Raw genomic sequence first — 14,809 nt, 5'->3', positions numbered from 1 at the left:
ACCATCAGTTAAATACGTTTCAAAAACTGGACTAAGAATGAAGCTTTGTAACGACGATCATATCTTGACGTATTGTAATTTGGTTCTATCATGGCACGACTCGCACTCTTTGGGTCGTGAGATCGAAACTCACCTCTGGACGTGCTTATTCCGTCAGTCTTGGAAGCGTTAAAATATGAACTTAAACTCATTATTCGTTGTTAAAAAGTATTCCAAGAGCTGGAGACGGCTAGTGTAGACTAGCTGCCTTCCCTGTAATCTATCAATACAAAATTAAGAAAAAACTGGTACAAATAGCTCTCGAAGAGTTTTCCACGAAAATTTTACTAAACAAACCAATATTCTTCTTTTTAGATGGTTGTTTAACAAAACCTGTGTTGAGAAAAACAAACAGACGCTTATGAAATCCCTGTCCTTCTACACAGACTTAAACTTTGAGGTTACGAGTCTTATTTTAAGGTATTATCTTCACTGTAATACCATTACAACAGACCAGGCATGACCAGGTGGTTAAAACACTCCACTCCTAATTCGAAGGTGGCGAGTTCTAATCTCCGTCACACCAAACATGCTCGCCCTTTCAGCCATGGGGGCCGTGGGGGTGTTATAAATGAGACGGTCAATCCTATTATTCGTTGATAAAAAAGTAACCCAAGAGTTAGCGGTGGGTGATGACGACTATCTGCCTTCCCTCTAGTCTTACAATGCTAAATTATGGACGGCTAGAGCAGATATCCCTCGTGAAGCTTTGCGCGAAATTCAAAAGAAACCAAACAAATCATTGTAACCTCATAATATCTTATAAAACTAGCTTCCATAATAAATGAGCTATTGTAGAATCTGTACCTTGGGTGTAATTGCCGTTTTACTTTTTACTGATTATAATAAAATATTTCTCAATATCTTCAGGGTATTTAGATTTATTTTTCTAACATTAAAATTGGCTCTTTGCAGTGACATTTGCTTCTACTGTGTAAAAAATTCCAATTAAACAAATTGTTTTAATATTAATTAGTGTAAAGTAAGTGATTAATGAGAATTGAATATTCTAAAAAGAGAATCTAAAACAAAATTATATTTAAAGTATTATTTTTTCACGAAAATAAAGTGAGTCATCAGCTCATCGTCGAATTGTAAACAAATTGTTTAATATCTATAGTTATATTTAAGCATTCATGAAACTTTTATCGTACATAGGGAAATCAATATTTGTAAAGTGGATTAAAAAACGTTACCAGTAAATATTAAATAATTCCCTCGTAAACGTTATACAAAATCTAGAGTAAGTACAACAATACTCATTATCTTGTTATATTGTGTTGTTGTGTAAGTACAAGCAGAAATTTTAGCTAATGAGAAAATCAATTAAAGGAGCAGAACTGATTTCAGCATTTTTCATACATGATCAGGAAAAGAATGGCACTAAACGAATTTGAGTAATATAATACCTATTAGATAATAAGATGTTACTTGAAGATAGCATCACGGATTTCTGAAAAAATCTGCACATAATATTACATTTAAGCTCAATATTTGAAACACGGTACGAGTTAAATGTGTATTTATTTAATCTTTTTTGTCTTGTTAGGAAAACACGAACTGGGCAATAATCTCAGTATTTAAGGTTTGAACTTTCACTCCATGGTCTGTGTTTCAAACATAGTTATAGACTAAGTTCACAAAGAAACAAACATAAATTAAAATTATAATAATAATAATAATTGTAATACGCTTTTACGTTTAATAACTGATTAAGTCGTAGTGTTAGGAAACAATCTCAGGTGCCAAAGAAAACTTGATACTGGATTAGGAACTTTTGAACCACTACCCATATAGAGGTAAATGTCTCAAACTCAAAATTTCTTTCAAAATTTTCAAAGAATCAATTACTGATATTCCATGCTCTTTTTATAAGGCAAACACTTGATCAAGTTACTTTATGAACCACGTGTAATTAATTCACTGTAAGTTTTATACAAATTAATTGTAATTTCACTTCATTAATGTAAATTGTGCTTTATGCTCATGTGACGAAGAGTAGCTGGTTAGGTTGGTGTGAGAAAAGAAACTATAATTGTACAATTCGTTCAAAACCAGTGTCGAAATTTAAATAGTGTTATGACATGAATATCACTCCTTATTAATTGTTCTTTTGAATAATGGTAAAATTACACCTTGTAATATCATGGTTGTTTTAAAATAATTGTTATTTCAATGACAAAGCTAAAGACAAGCTATTTACACATGTTTATATATATATGTGTGACATATCTGCAAGTTATTACTTACAGATTGATAGTTATCAACATGAGAGAAACTGTATACACACACGCATACGAAATCAGTATATAGTATTACCTCGTATTTTCAGGTTCAGGCAGGAATTTCTTAGAATTAGTGGGTGTGTTTTATAGATTTTAATTTATGATAAAAACTACACCGCTCTAATAAATTTTGTTTAGCCAAAAGGATTGAATGATACTAGGTACCAAAAACAGTCTCTCCCTGTGTTAAGAAAAATGGTCACCATACATAATGTAGAATTCGTCCATAGTGTATTAAGAAACTATTTTTAAATACCACAATATTCTAAATACCATAGTTGTCAGATGAAGCATATGCACTCAGTCAAGATTGTCGCGATTTTATAATTATCGGTTGTACTTGTTTGTGCAATAAGATTTGTATGAGAAAAATTTGTTTTGTAAGATTTTTCGCGCAATGCTATTAAAAGTTTAACAACGCATAACCGTCCCTAACTTTAAACTAAGTGAGCATGAGGTTTGGTTTGAATTTCGTGCAAAACTACACTAGGGCTATCTGCGCTAGCGGTCCCTAATTTGGCAGTGTAAGACTAAAGGGAAGGCAGCTAGTCATTACCACCCACCACCAACTCTTGGGCTACTCTTTTACCAACGAATACTGGGATTGACCGTCACGTTATAACGCCCCTAGAGCTGAAAGGGTGAGTATGTTTGGCGTGACAGGGATTCGAACCTCTAATTAGGGAGTCGAGTGCCTTAACCACCTGGCCATGTCGGGCCACGAGCGTAAGGAATACAGTGGTTAAATGCACTCCCTGCCAACTTGTTAGATACTCTCATCTGATCAATATCGACTTTAACTGTCATTTTATAGCGCATCAAAAGTCCTAAAGTGTGAAACATCGTTTTGAGACAAGGGAACGTAAACCACGATTCCTTCGATTGACATTTCGGACAAGCTAACACATAGGTCACGCCCAGTCCAAGAGATGACACTTCGTTATTCTTTTTCTTCATATAGATGATGTAATATATTGTAATTAAAATATGATATGTGACCTACATATACCACAGTATCGTATGTGGAAATATGTTTCTGTAGTTACTCATATTGGTGTGGTTTGTTTCCAGTTCCTCCTAGAGAAACAATCATAATGGACAAATACGGCCAAAGACTAAAAGACTTAATTGGTCCCTACAATGAAGGCACATCACTGTTGCTTATCTGCGAGGCAGACGGAGGTAAGTGTTTAAAACGTCAAGTGTTTTCATTTTGTCGGCTTTATATGATAAATTGAAGATGTTAAATAATTGTTGCCAATAATCTTATTCCTGAACACCTAATAAATGTCCCCTTTAGTTTCTAAGGGAACCTAAAATTCTATACAAAATCCATACATTCCTTACATCTCATGACGTCCGTCAAAGTCCCACAAAATATCAGACAAATCAAGGATCGCCAAAGCTAGAAATGAAAATCAAAAACTCGCCTCGAGTGGGAAGCTCACCACTTGTGATGAAACTTAGATATCAACCAACCATTGTAAGTAAATTTTTTAGAGGTTAACGAGTTGGAAGCAGATAAAAAACAGCTTAAAGTAAATCTACTTAGATTTCTTGTGCTTTTTTTTTTGTATCAGATGTAACTGATTTAAACAGAGTATTCAACTGCACGTGCTCCCTAAACATAACTTTGCCAGGATAGCAAAAAGTAAATATGAACCATTATTTGAACCCCATTATATCCTTTCCCAACATTATTCCGAATATCCAATTCGCATCAGCAGATTTGCAGCCTAAGTGAGCGAAATGCACTACCTCAGGTGTTCCTATATTAACATTTAAAAAAGTAATCCCTCCGGTGTTCATATGTTAACATTTAGAAACGTAATGCTTTAGATGTTCATACATTAAGATTTAGAAACGTAATGCTTTAGGTGTTCATACATTAATATTTAGAAACGTAATACCTCAAGTGTTCATATACTATCATTTAGAAACGTAACCCTCTTGGTGTTCCTATATTAGCATTTAAAAGAGTAATCCTAAGGCCTTCATATATTGCTAGTTGTTAAAGGTGATAACGGTTAACCTAACGCACACTCGTTACGAGAGAAAGACTGTCTTAGTGTACAAGTATGTTATACATAAGAAATCAAATAACTTACAAAGGTATCTGTATAAAGATACGTCTGTGAATTGACAGTGACAATTTCACCCAGACTTTGACACGTCAGTGTGCAATGTCATGTTCATGGGAAGAATAAAAATGCTGTCGTTCATTCTAACGTTTATATATTACATTTGCATACCTTCTATAACCTCGAGAATACATATCTACATTTTCTTAAAATATCTGTTATTAACTTTCCTCCTCCATGAACTGTCGTTAGATAACAATAAAAGATAAAATAAATAGTTAGTAACTCTGACATGAAAAACACAATACTACGTTAACTGGCACTCTGTAAAATGTCATGACATGCGCATTTTTTGTTCCTTACTTTTATTAAGTTGTAGTGTTTTCGACACTTGGTTTTGATAATAATAATATATTTAATCGAAATAAATGTTTAAACCATTTGAGAACAAATGGTGCTTGTTCGTGAAGAATAATGCTTTCTCTGAATTCGATGCTGACACCAAGATTTATAACTCAGCTAATTAAGGTGCCTTAAATTACCTATTTAGACATAAACACTCATTACACTCTTTACCATAAAAGAGACAGTTGACTGTCATCCCCTATTCTCAGTAGTGTGACTTATTTTGTTGAATATATGCTATTCTTAAGAAACCCCGACAGAATGAAACACCGATATATATGGAACTTCCTCTTCACTGATGACCATGTTTATTTTCCTCCGAAATTCTGAAAATATGAACCATGCTTAGTTTTCGTTCTGTATGTTTTTAGAAAAAAAAACAATCTCCTTAAAGCACTGATTTATCATAAAACATTAATTTTAAACACTAATTACTTTTTGAAAGAATGTCCGTAAAATAGAGTATATTTACATTATTATTTAGTGATTTCAGAGGAACATAGGTGAAAATTAATATAAAACACAATATAGAAACATAATTTGTGTACAGAAGCAGGTTATGCTAACACAATAATGAACTACCACAAAAATGATAAGCAAAATGAGAGAACATATCAAGCAGAAAATAAACGACATGATGCATACGAATAATAATTTTCATTATAATACACACATTCTTGGGAAATGTGAGATTATTAAAACTATTTTCTTCCTACTTTCGGATTTGCAGGATTGAGATATCACAACTTTGCCAAATTTGCAAAAAAAAAAAAAAAGATGTGTAGTGGTCACCGTAAAGCGTTTGGCTCTTTTAAAAAGTTATTGATGTTTAAGTAAATGATAAGATGTTCGTCATTAGCCACAATTGTGTGTGCAATCACGCCTCGGAAATAATGTAATTAATTTTCAATTGGCACTAATAAAGCCTTAACCTCATTTTCCCTCTGTTCAGGGAAGCCTCCTCCGGGTCTAACGTGGTGGAAAGGAGATAACCTGCTCCAGGCTAACTACACTATCACGCCACAAGGATTCCCCAGAAATGAACTCATGTTGCAGCAACTCTGCCGTGAAGACCTGCTTAGTTCTCTGACATGCAAGGCTTCCAATACCAACCTCACAGTCCCAACATCAAGTTCAGTGATAGTAGACCTGTACTGTGAGTTTTCTTTTGATGTAAAATAATAATAATAATAATAATAAAAAATACAATCAGTGAAACTATGGTCAGTATATTTGGTTAAAATGACAAATCTTGTGTACTGGATCAAGATAACTCTCACTTAACTTTGATCTCATTTATTAGTTGTTTATTATTTTTCTACGAACAAGGATTTTAGTATCACCGCTAAAACAACCATGAAATATATTGAAAAGAATTTATTGGAAAAATATGTATCCAATAACTTGTGTTTAAGTACAAAGCTACATAACTGGATATCTGTGCTCGATTCATCGGGAGTATCGAAGCCCAAATTTTAGGGTTATAAATCCGCAGCCTTGCCGCTAAACCATAATACTATCATTCTAGCTACTTTGAATATTTAATCAAATGTATTAAATCGTGAAACTTGCAGTTCACTTTCATCTTATTTTGATATTTATATGAAAGAATTTAATATTATTATTGCCAAAACAATTACGAGCGTTGTGGTAATCAGCGATACAGAAAATGATTAACATTTTAATACTATCAATAAAAATAATTAAGTATTTGAAAACACTTGAATTGAATTTTGGAATATCTCTTACGATGCAAAGGATTAAGAAAGTCATTTTTAATCTCGTTAGTACATTCGCAAAGTCTGTGTTTATCATGCGTTAAGTTGATAAGGTAACACCAGTTAAAAGCTGTTTACTTGTATGTTATTCATTATCTTTGTCGAAATGCAAGTAGAAAATAAATGGACTCTTATCTCAATATTCTATCTCTTAAATGGTAATATCGTATAGTATCTCCAGAAGAGTTTATTACATTGTAAATTAATTTCATATTTCAATGGCACTTGTAATGGTTGAGGTTAAAAATGTAACGTTTTGATCGTTTCGTTTGAAATCAATGATTTTTGTTCAACCTAACTTACGCGAGTTTCTTCGTATTTGCCTAGTGAAGCCTCTGGACGTGAGAATCACCACAATCAACAGACCGCTAATAGCAAACCGACCAGCTGAACTCGTGTGCGAAACGTGGGGAGCTAGACCATCAGCTCATGTAACTTGGTGGATAGGAACTAAACGACTTATTGCTGTAACGGACACCATATCTGCTGATGGAAATCATACAGTTAGCACGGTGTCCTTTATTCCTAAGGTTAAAGATAACGTTAAAAATATAACGTGCAGAGCAGACAATTTGCTCTTACAAGAAAGTGCCATTACTGATGTCTGGAACCTTCTGGTCTATTGTAAGGTTCAGTTTTTTTGTGGGTTGTATTTAAATAAATTATTAAGATATGTAATACTTCGTAAGTTGTTATTATAAATCTTAAAATAGAAACATAATTTTTTTTCTGTTTTCCATACGTTTTGGCTCAGTTTATAACAAACAAAAAGTTCTTATCAACGATTTTATATAAGTATTTGTGGTCACACTTCTTGACGTAAGCAATATTAACACTACCTATGATTCGAAAATATACTTATGTTCTCATAGATACTCCTCAGGTGGGAATATCTATTCTCTCTCAACATAATGGAAATGGTGTTGTGGAAGGTAGTGAAGTTCGATTAGAATGTCTGGTGGATGCCAGTCCCCTTGAAGTTGACGTGTGGTGGCGTTTCAATGAATCTACTTTAACTCCTGACCTGAAATCCGGCGTAACTTTAGATAACCAATCACTTTTGATAAAAAATGTCCAGCGTGATCATGTGGGGAAATACCAGTGTATGGCAACAAACCAAGAAGGAGAAGGAAGAAGTGAAGAGAAACTTCTGGTAGTTCAATGTGCGTAACAGTTAATTAATCATTTCAAACCTTTTGATCGTAGCAATCTTTAACCACCTCTACTGATAGACTAATTAAAGACCAATAACGTTTTAAATACATTTTGGAATGAAAATTTTATTTTAGAAATTAAATTATCTTCATCTACCAATTTATTTGCTTCGTAGTAGTATTTTTAAGTGATTTCCTGAGTTTACATCAAGCCGTAATTGAAGAGCAACAACTGCAGTTCGATGTCCGTTTGGATTACAGCGAAAAATTATTGTTGGTCTCTCGTAAATAACATAATTTGAAGAAGTGTGCAAAATGGTTACCAAATTATTCAATAATTCGATACCTCGGCAACTGCTACACTCAAAATTCGCTGGAATAATATGTCGTCGTTACATATATTTTGAAATCTAATCACAAAAATAAACTGTCATCGTGTGCTGTTTTGACAAAACATATTGAATCTTAATTTTCGCTGGTATAAAGTGAGTGTTTTGTAGCGCAAGTCGAAGGTTCGAATCAGATTTCCATTGAATTAGTTCTTTATTTACTGATTTATTTCAGAAAACGTTGTATGAAACGTACATACTATGGCAAATAAAATGGGTTTCCAGTGTTCGGGTTCAGATTCGAGGCATCAAAATTGCTCTGGTGGAATATTTATCTCGAGCATTTTGGGGTGCAAATTTTCAGAGGCATTCGTTTAACGTTACATAAATAATATTTTTTATTTGATAGTAGAAAAAAATAAATTAAAGATCGATGAAAGAAACATTTATTAATTACCATAATAATATATTTTCATGTTTTGTTTTTTTATTTTTAATGATTTTTAATGGCGAATTGTATAAGGACTAAAGTAAAATTCAAACTTAGTAATTAACTCCATGAATTTTGTTCTACTAAAATCAATCAGGTACTGGAGTTTAATCAACCAACAAAAGAACTGTATGGAAAAGTACGAATCCAGCCACACTTCTGTTTGAGCAATTATTTTTGTTTAGTAAAGCATTTTGTAAAAGTAAAAGATATATATATATTTTAACACTAGCATATATGTGAAAATTGAAGTTATACATTTTCACTAACTAATAAAATTAAAACGGAACATTTTTAGGTACTTTTTGTTTCAGTATCGTACGTTTAATGTACTGAATTTAATTTGTTTAGATGAACGAACTAAAAATTACGCTATTAGTTCTCGACTTTTATTTTAAAAAATGTGTATTTTTCGGTTTTGAATATCGAAACCCAGTTTTTAGTATTATAATTTTTCTAATTTACCGCTGAACTACTAGGAGACAAATGGCTTGGTTGTCGTTAAGCACAAAGCTACACAATGAGCTATCTGTTCTCCACCCACCACAGTCTCGAAAGCTGGTTTCTAACGTTGTAGGTTCGCAGGCATAGTACTGTGCCACTGGAGGTTAGGAACAATTGGGAGTAGCATACATTAAAGAGAGAATTTCGAAACCGGTTTATTATTATTATTTCTGTAAATTTCATAAGGAATTTTCAAGCTAGACACAAAGAGAAATAAAATTTGGTGAACTTTTTTTTTCAGATCCACCAGTATGTAAAGAGTCTAAGATTAAAATTATCGCAGTTTCACCTGGTTCAGAAGTTAAAGTCTTATGCGAGGTGGAAGCAGAGCCAAAGAAAATCGAGTTCCATTGGGTTTTCAATAATACTTTAGGAGTTACGTCCGTCAAGGCTGCTACAAGTAATTGGACGACAAGCGTTACTACTGTCTCTCTTATGGACCATACTAATTTTGGAACACTTTTTTGTTGGGCTGAAAATCTTGTCGGACGACAAAAAATACCATGTCGATACAAAATCGTCCCCGGAGGTACAAATGAAACTTCTTTCCTTTTACACTATTTGAACTTGAAAACAATTATTGTAAATAATTAATAATGTTATTTACATTAATTCATTACAAAGTGATGAATTGCTTTAAGTTCTAAAACTAACATATTTGTTCGTCAGAGGTAATCGTATATCAAAATATAATCCTGTTAGAATAATTACTGCCGTTTTATGTTTTTCCTACCCTAATAATTCGGATTACATATTTTTTGAATGAAGTGTCACGCGTGCATTTATGAATATATATTGGGCACTTCAGTTCAAAATTGTCAGTGTTTTAGGGCATTATAAATATTCTACTTCTCATTGACCCTCTAAGTGCAAAAATCTAACAAATTCCATCGTGTGGTTGAAAGTAATATATTTATTCTGCGCATGTGTAGTGAAGAATAACAGAGTTCAATTTGTAAGTCCAGAATCAGATGGCATGTCCTAAGCTCCACAGCGTCAACTGAATTTTAAAAAAATGACATATTAGGATACAGGTCGATGGTGGATAAAAAACTATGCTCATATTTTAAAGAATTATACTGATATAGCTGGTAAGAACTCGACATCCTAGTATACAAGATATGTTAGATAACCAGCATGATATAAGTTGATAAGAAATCAACATATTAGGATACAAGTAGATGGTACATAAACAAACTGTGTTTATATTTTAAATTATTACCGTCATATAATTTATGACTTTGTTTTGTTTCTTGTTAAATGGAAATCTACACATTGGGTTATCTATGGTCTATTCACCGCGAGTATTGATATCTGATTCTTAGTGTTATTAGCCCGCAGAAGTTTGATATATAAGAAGACTTTATTCAATTATCGTGATCTGATTTCAATGTTTTTATATCATTTTATTATCTAGATTTCAGACGACTCATGTTTGACATGTTTCAAAGAAGTCGTAGTTTATTTAAATATTATTCAGAGAGATTCAGCCCAGCATGGCCAGATAGGTTAAGGCTTGAGACTCGTAACCTAAATGTCGCGGGTTCGCATCCTTGTTGCACCAAACATTCTCGCTTTTTCATCCGTGAGGGCGTTATAATGTGACGGTCAATCCCACTATTCTCTAATAAAAGAGTAGCGCAAGAGTTGGCGGTGGGTGGTAATGACTAGCTGCATTCCCTCTAGTCTTACACTGCTAAATTAGGGACAGATAGCCCTCGAGTAGCTTTGCGCGAAATTTAAAAATAAACACAGAGAGAGATTCGATAATTATATATTTTTGTTGTTTTATAAAACTGTAATTTCCAGGTATAATAAAAAATTCTCCCAAAGCTTACAAATAAATACTGTATTTATGTAAAATAAACTAGAGATGAAATTTCTGTAGGATCATAAATTGTGTTACAAACTCAGAATTTTAAAGTGTTTCTGATAGTAAATAATGAAATTCGAAAACAGTTCTTAGAAAATAAGTGATTTAAGACTACCATTGTTCATGATAAACAAAAAAGTTATTATTTCTATCAACGAATTATCATTATCAACGAAAACATATTTGAACATTAAAACAAGTACACAGAAACTTTAGTTTTCGTAACTGTGTTTTAATGCATACTTGAAGGACTGGTAATAATGAAATCTTATATATATATATATATATTAACACATTAATACATACACATGCAAAATATTTATTATATGTATATATATATACACTGTGGTGATACCGTGATAACTATAAGCTACAAATAAAATGAAATCTATAATTTTAACAACCATTTCGTTTTTTTTTTGTTTTGTTTTTTTCTATTCGTTGAAGGTCTGCCCAAAGCCCCTAACGACTGCGTCGTTATTAACAAAACAAAAGAATCTTTCAGTGTTCGTTGCTTACCGGGCTTTGATGGAGGGTTATCACAGCAGTTCCAGGTCGAAGTGTTCACCGAAAGAAAAGAACGTCTTGTAGCCAATATTTCTGCTCCAGATGTTCCTTTTTTCTTCATTTCTTCACTGCCATCCGGGACGCAATTTATACTTGTCATGTATGCTGTCAATGCTTTGGGGACAAGCCCATCCGTTAGCCTTCAGGCTAGCACACTCGTTGGTCAGTCAGAGTCAAAAACCAAAGGCAAGATTTGTTTCTGTTTCCCGTAATCAAACTCCACTGTAAAAAGAGAGAAAAAATGTAACTTGACACGTCAATGGACCCTGAGTGCAACGTATTTTTGTCTGCCATGGTAACCCTAAATAACTGAAAGTCTTATGGGTTGAAAGGTCTATTAAGTCTATTTTGTACAAAGTTAATGGTGTCAGCCAATCCACGAAACCAATTTCAATTAATAGTGAATTTTATTTTGAGTCTAACAAGCAGTCGTCATTGTGGAAATTATTTTTCTTAAGATTTTTTTTTATTTGGATAATGTAGATTTGATCAGTTACATACAACTACCGTGAATTCCAGAAAATCTCACATGTTTGTTTTATTTGCTCTATGATTCGGCTTTACATCTTCATCAGAAACACACACCTTTCTTTAATAAACGTTATCACTCGTAGAAGTTGAATGTTGGAGTTTACGGTTGTTGTATTTATCTGTAATTATGTAGAAGTTGTTGTGTTATGATGATTGTTGTTGTTATTTTTTTGTAAATAACACTTTCAGTTAACCAGTGTGGTAATTAAAATAATTATTAATGCATTTTTAGTTTATGTTCTCGAAATTATTCAAATCATGATATCTCTAACTTAAGTTTTGTTACATAGGATCTTTGTCTTGTCAAGTTAGAAATCATGTAAATTTATTCCTACAAAAATAACTCAAGTAATTGTAACCAAACTGCATAAAGAAAGACCGTCATATTATGAACTAATTTCTAGTAGCTAATCTTATGTATATATATAAATATATTTGAACAAATATAGATAGTGTTTCTTTACTTTAATAAAGGGGTCGTTTTTAGAACGCGCTTACTGATACGTACATAACTACAAGAATGATTAATGCGTGTAGAAAGATAAAAATTGAAAGAAGCAAACGATATGCTAACAGCTATATGAAGGTAATCACAAAATAATTATCAGGGATTCTCAGTAATTATCATGTTGCATTGAAAATCATCAAGTTAATAAAACACATCTGGATGTGATTCTAACGCGTTGTTCCTTCGATATTTCGAACATCGAGGAAGACTGAATGTTATTGCTCTAATTACATGTCGCAGCATATTATCATTAAGAAAGGGATATTTCATAATGTAGAGGTACCTTAGGCCTTGTACAGTTTCATTTTAATTAGTGAGTAGTGTTATTTCAGCCTCTATGATGAGAATGATCCAGCTACCCCATATACTAGGCATTGTCTTTGGAGTTTCTCTTGTTCTTATCATCATCATTATAGCAAAGGTACTTTTGAAATATCTTCGTTCAAGGCGTCACGAACGTCGAGGTAGGCTGTTTTATATTCGCCTTACTTTTATCTATTCATAATACTATTCCCCAAATTTTGTAACTGGTATGAAACTTTAGAATAAATAAAATACTGATAATTTTCTCTTAGTTTTTAATTTTACAAAGTGTTTGTTTCTCAGAAGCTTAAAATAAATGTATGGGTACAAAATTACATAGTGGAAAAGAAATAATGCAGTAAATAATGTTTTATTTCTTAACGAGAGCAGAGTGCATTGTACAAAGGAATGAGTTTTATAGGTATATGTCAGCCAAACGTGTTTTTTATTGTTAATAAAAAAGATGTACAACGGATTATCTGTGTTATGTTTATATCAGGGATAAAACACAAAATGTTAAAATTATAAGCATTTAGGCTTAATGCTGAATTTTCAGGGAATCGTTAAAAAAATTATGATTTTTCCCACAAATTCAATAAAATACACATTTAAGAACTAGTGTGCGTGTTTTTTTGTAATCCACGTATTTTCAACGTGTTTTTTATTAACTCGCTTACAAAGAACAGAGTACAATATAAATGCACTTGTTTATAAAAAATAGCTTTAAAATATTTCAAATGTCACATTACATATGTATGTTTAAATGCATTTATTTTATGCTCTCGGTAAATTATTTCCGAACCTTTCATGAGATATGAGGTGGGAGTGAAATAGACCTTTTGAATGCGGTTCTTGTCACTTGTTCCTCACTCCTGAAATGAAATTTTTATTACTCTGAGGAAGTCCCACAATTACTAAATTTAAAAATATTGAAACAGAAAGAAAATCTTGGGAACACTACAGCATATTTTTATTGAAAAATATGACTGCACAGTGTTGAAGAATAAATGCAAGATTTGGTTTGTCTTAAATATTAATTGTGTCATTTTTTACAATAATACTCTTCTTTGTATAATAATACTGTCCTTTTTTATAATAATAATATTCTTTTTATAATAATACTGTTCTTTGAATAATAATACTGTTTTTTTTATTATAATATTGTCCTTTTTATTATTATAATATTCTTTTTATAATAATACTTTCCTCTTTATTATAATATTGTCCTTTTATAATAATAATATTCTTTTTATAATAGTACTGTTCTTTTTATAATAGTACTGTTCTTTTTATAATAATACTGTCCTTTTTATAATAATAATATTCTTTTTTTATAATAATAATGTCCTTGTTTATAATAATACTGTTCTTTTTATAATAATACTGTCCTTTTTATAACAATACTGTCCTTTTTATAATAATAATATTTTTTTTATTATAATACTGTCTTTTTATAATAATAATATTCTTTTTATTATAATACTGTCCTTTTTTATAATAATAATATTCTTTTTATAATAATACTGTCCTTTCTCCTGGAAAATTTTACCTCAAAAGTTTTAGCTTTTATATGATTTGAAAATGATCAGTGAGAAATTATGAAAAATTATATTATTTTTTTCTATTTTCTTGCTGGTATGGGTATTTATATTTATTTGGAAACAACTATAGGAAATAAAAGTAGAACGTAGGCCTGTATTTCTTATTTATACATCTACATTTGCTGAGCTTCACATATCTACAAGGCCTACTCAACAAAATTTTATTAACAATGAACAGACAAGAATTAATAGTTTCGTTTTGAATTTACCTACTGATTAAGTATATCTTATTACAAGTTACAGCTTTTACAGTAAGATTTGTTTTTAAAACGACGTTTTGATTACTTTGTTTGTTTGTATTGGAATTTCGCACAAAGCTACTAGAGGGCTTTCTGTGCTAGCCGTCCCTAATTTAGCAGTG

The 14,809-nt window shown here is 31.8% G+C and overlaps 1 protein-coding gene across 1 annotated transcript in view; it reads left to right on the top strand.

Moving 5' to 3' along the window:
- Positions 1–14,809, top strand: part of LOC143225274 (protein turtle-like) — a 107,009-nt gene that overhangs the window by 76,440 nt on the left and 15,760 nt on the right. The window contains exons 3-9 of the mRNA XM_076454371.1: positions 3,396–3,506; positions 5,763–5,966; positions 6,916–7,212; positions 7,461–7,751; positions 9,307–9,594; positions 11,386–11,691; positions 12,877–13,008. Coding sequence (XP_076310486.1) covers positions 3,396–3,506; positions 5,763–5,966; positions 6,916–7,212; positions 7,461–7,751; positions 9,307–9,594; positions 11,386–11,691; positions 12,877–13,008 — 1,629 coding nt within the window. The remainder of the gene's footprint in view (positions 1–3,395; positions 3,507–5,762; positions 5,967–6,915; positions 7,213–7,460; positions 7,752–9,306; positions 9,595–11,385; positions 11,692–12,876; positions 13,009–14,809) is intronic.

This window comes from Tachypleus tridentatus, chromosome 9, assembly GCF_004210375.1.
Source record: "Tachypleus tridentatus isolate NWPU-2018 chromosome 9, ASM421037v1, whole genome shotgun sequence".
In the NCBI taxonomy this organism is placed as follows: domain Eukaryota; kingdom Metazoa; phylum Arthropoda; class Merostomata; order Xiphosura; family Limulidae; genus Tachypleus; species Tachypleus tridentatus.
Note: the sequence above shows the minus strand (reverse complement) of the source record. Positions and strands in the feature narration are given on the sequence as shown.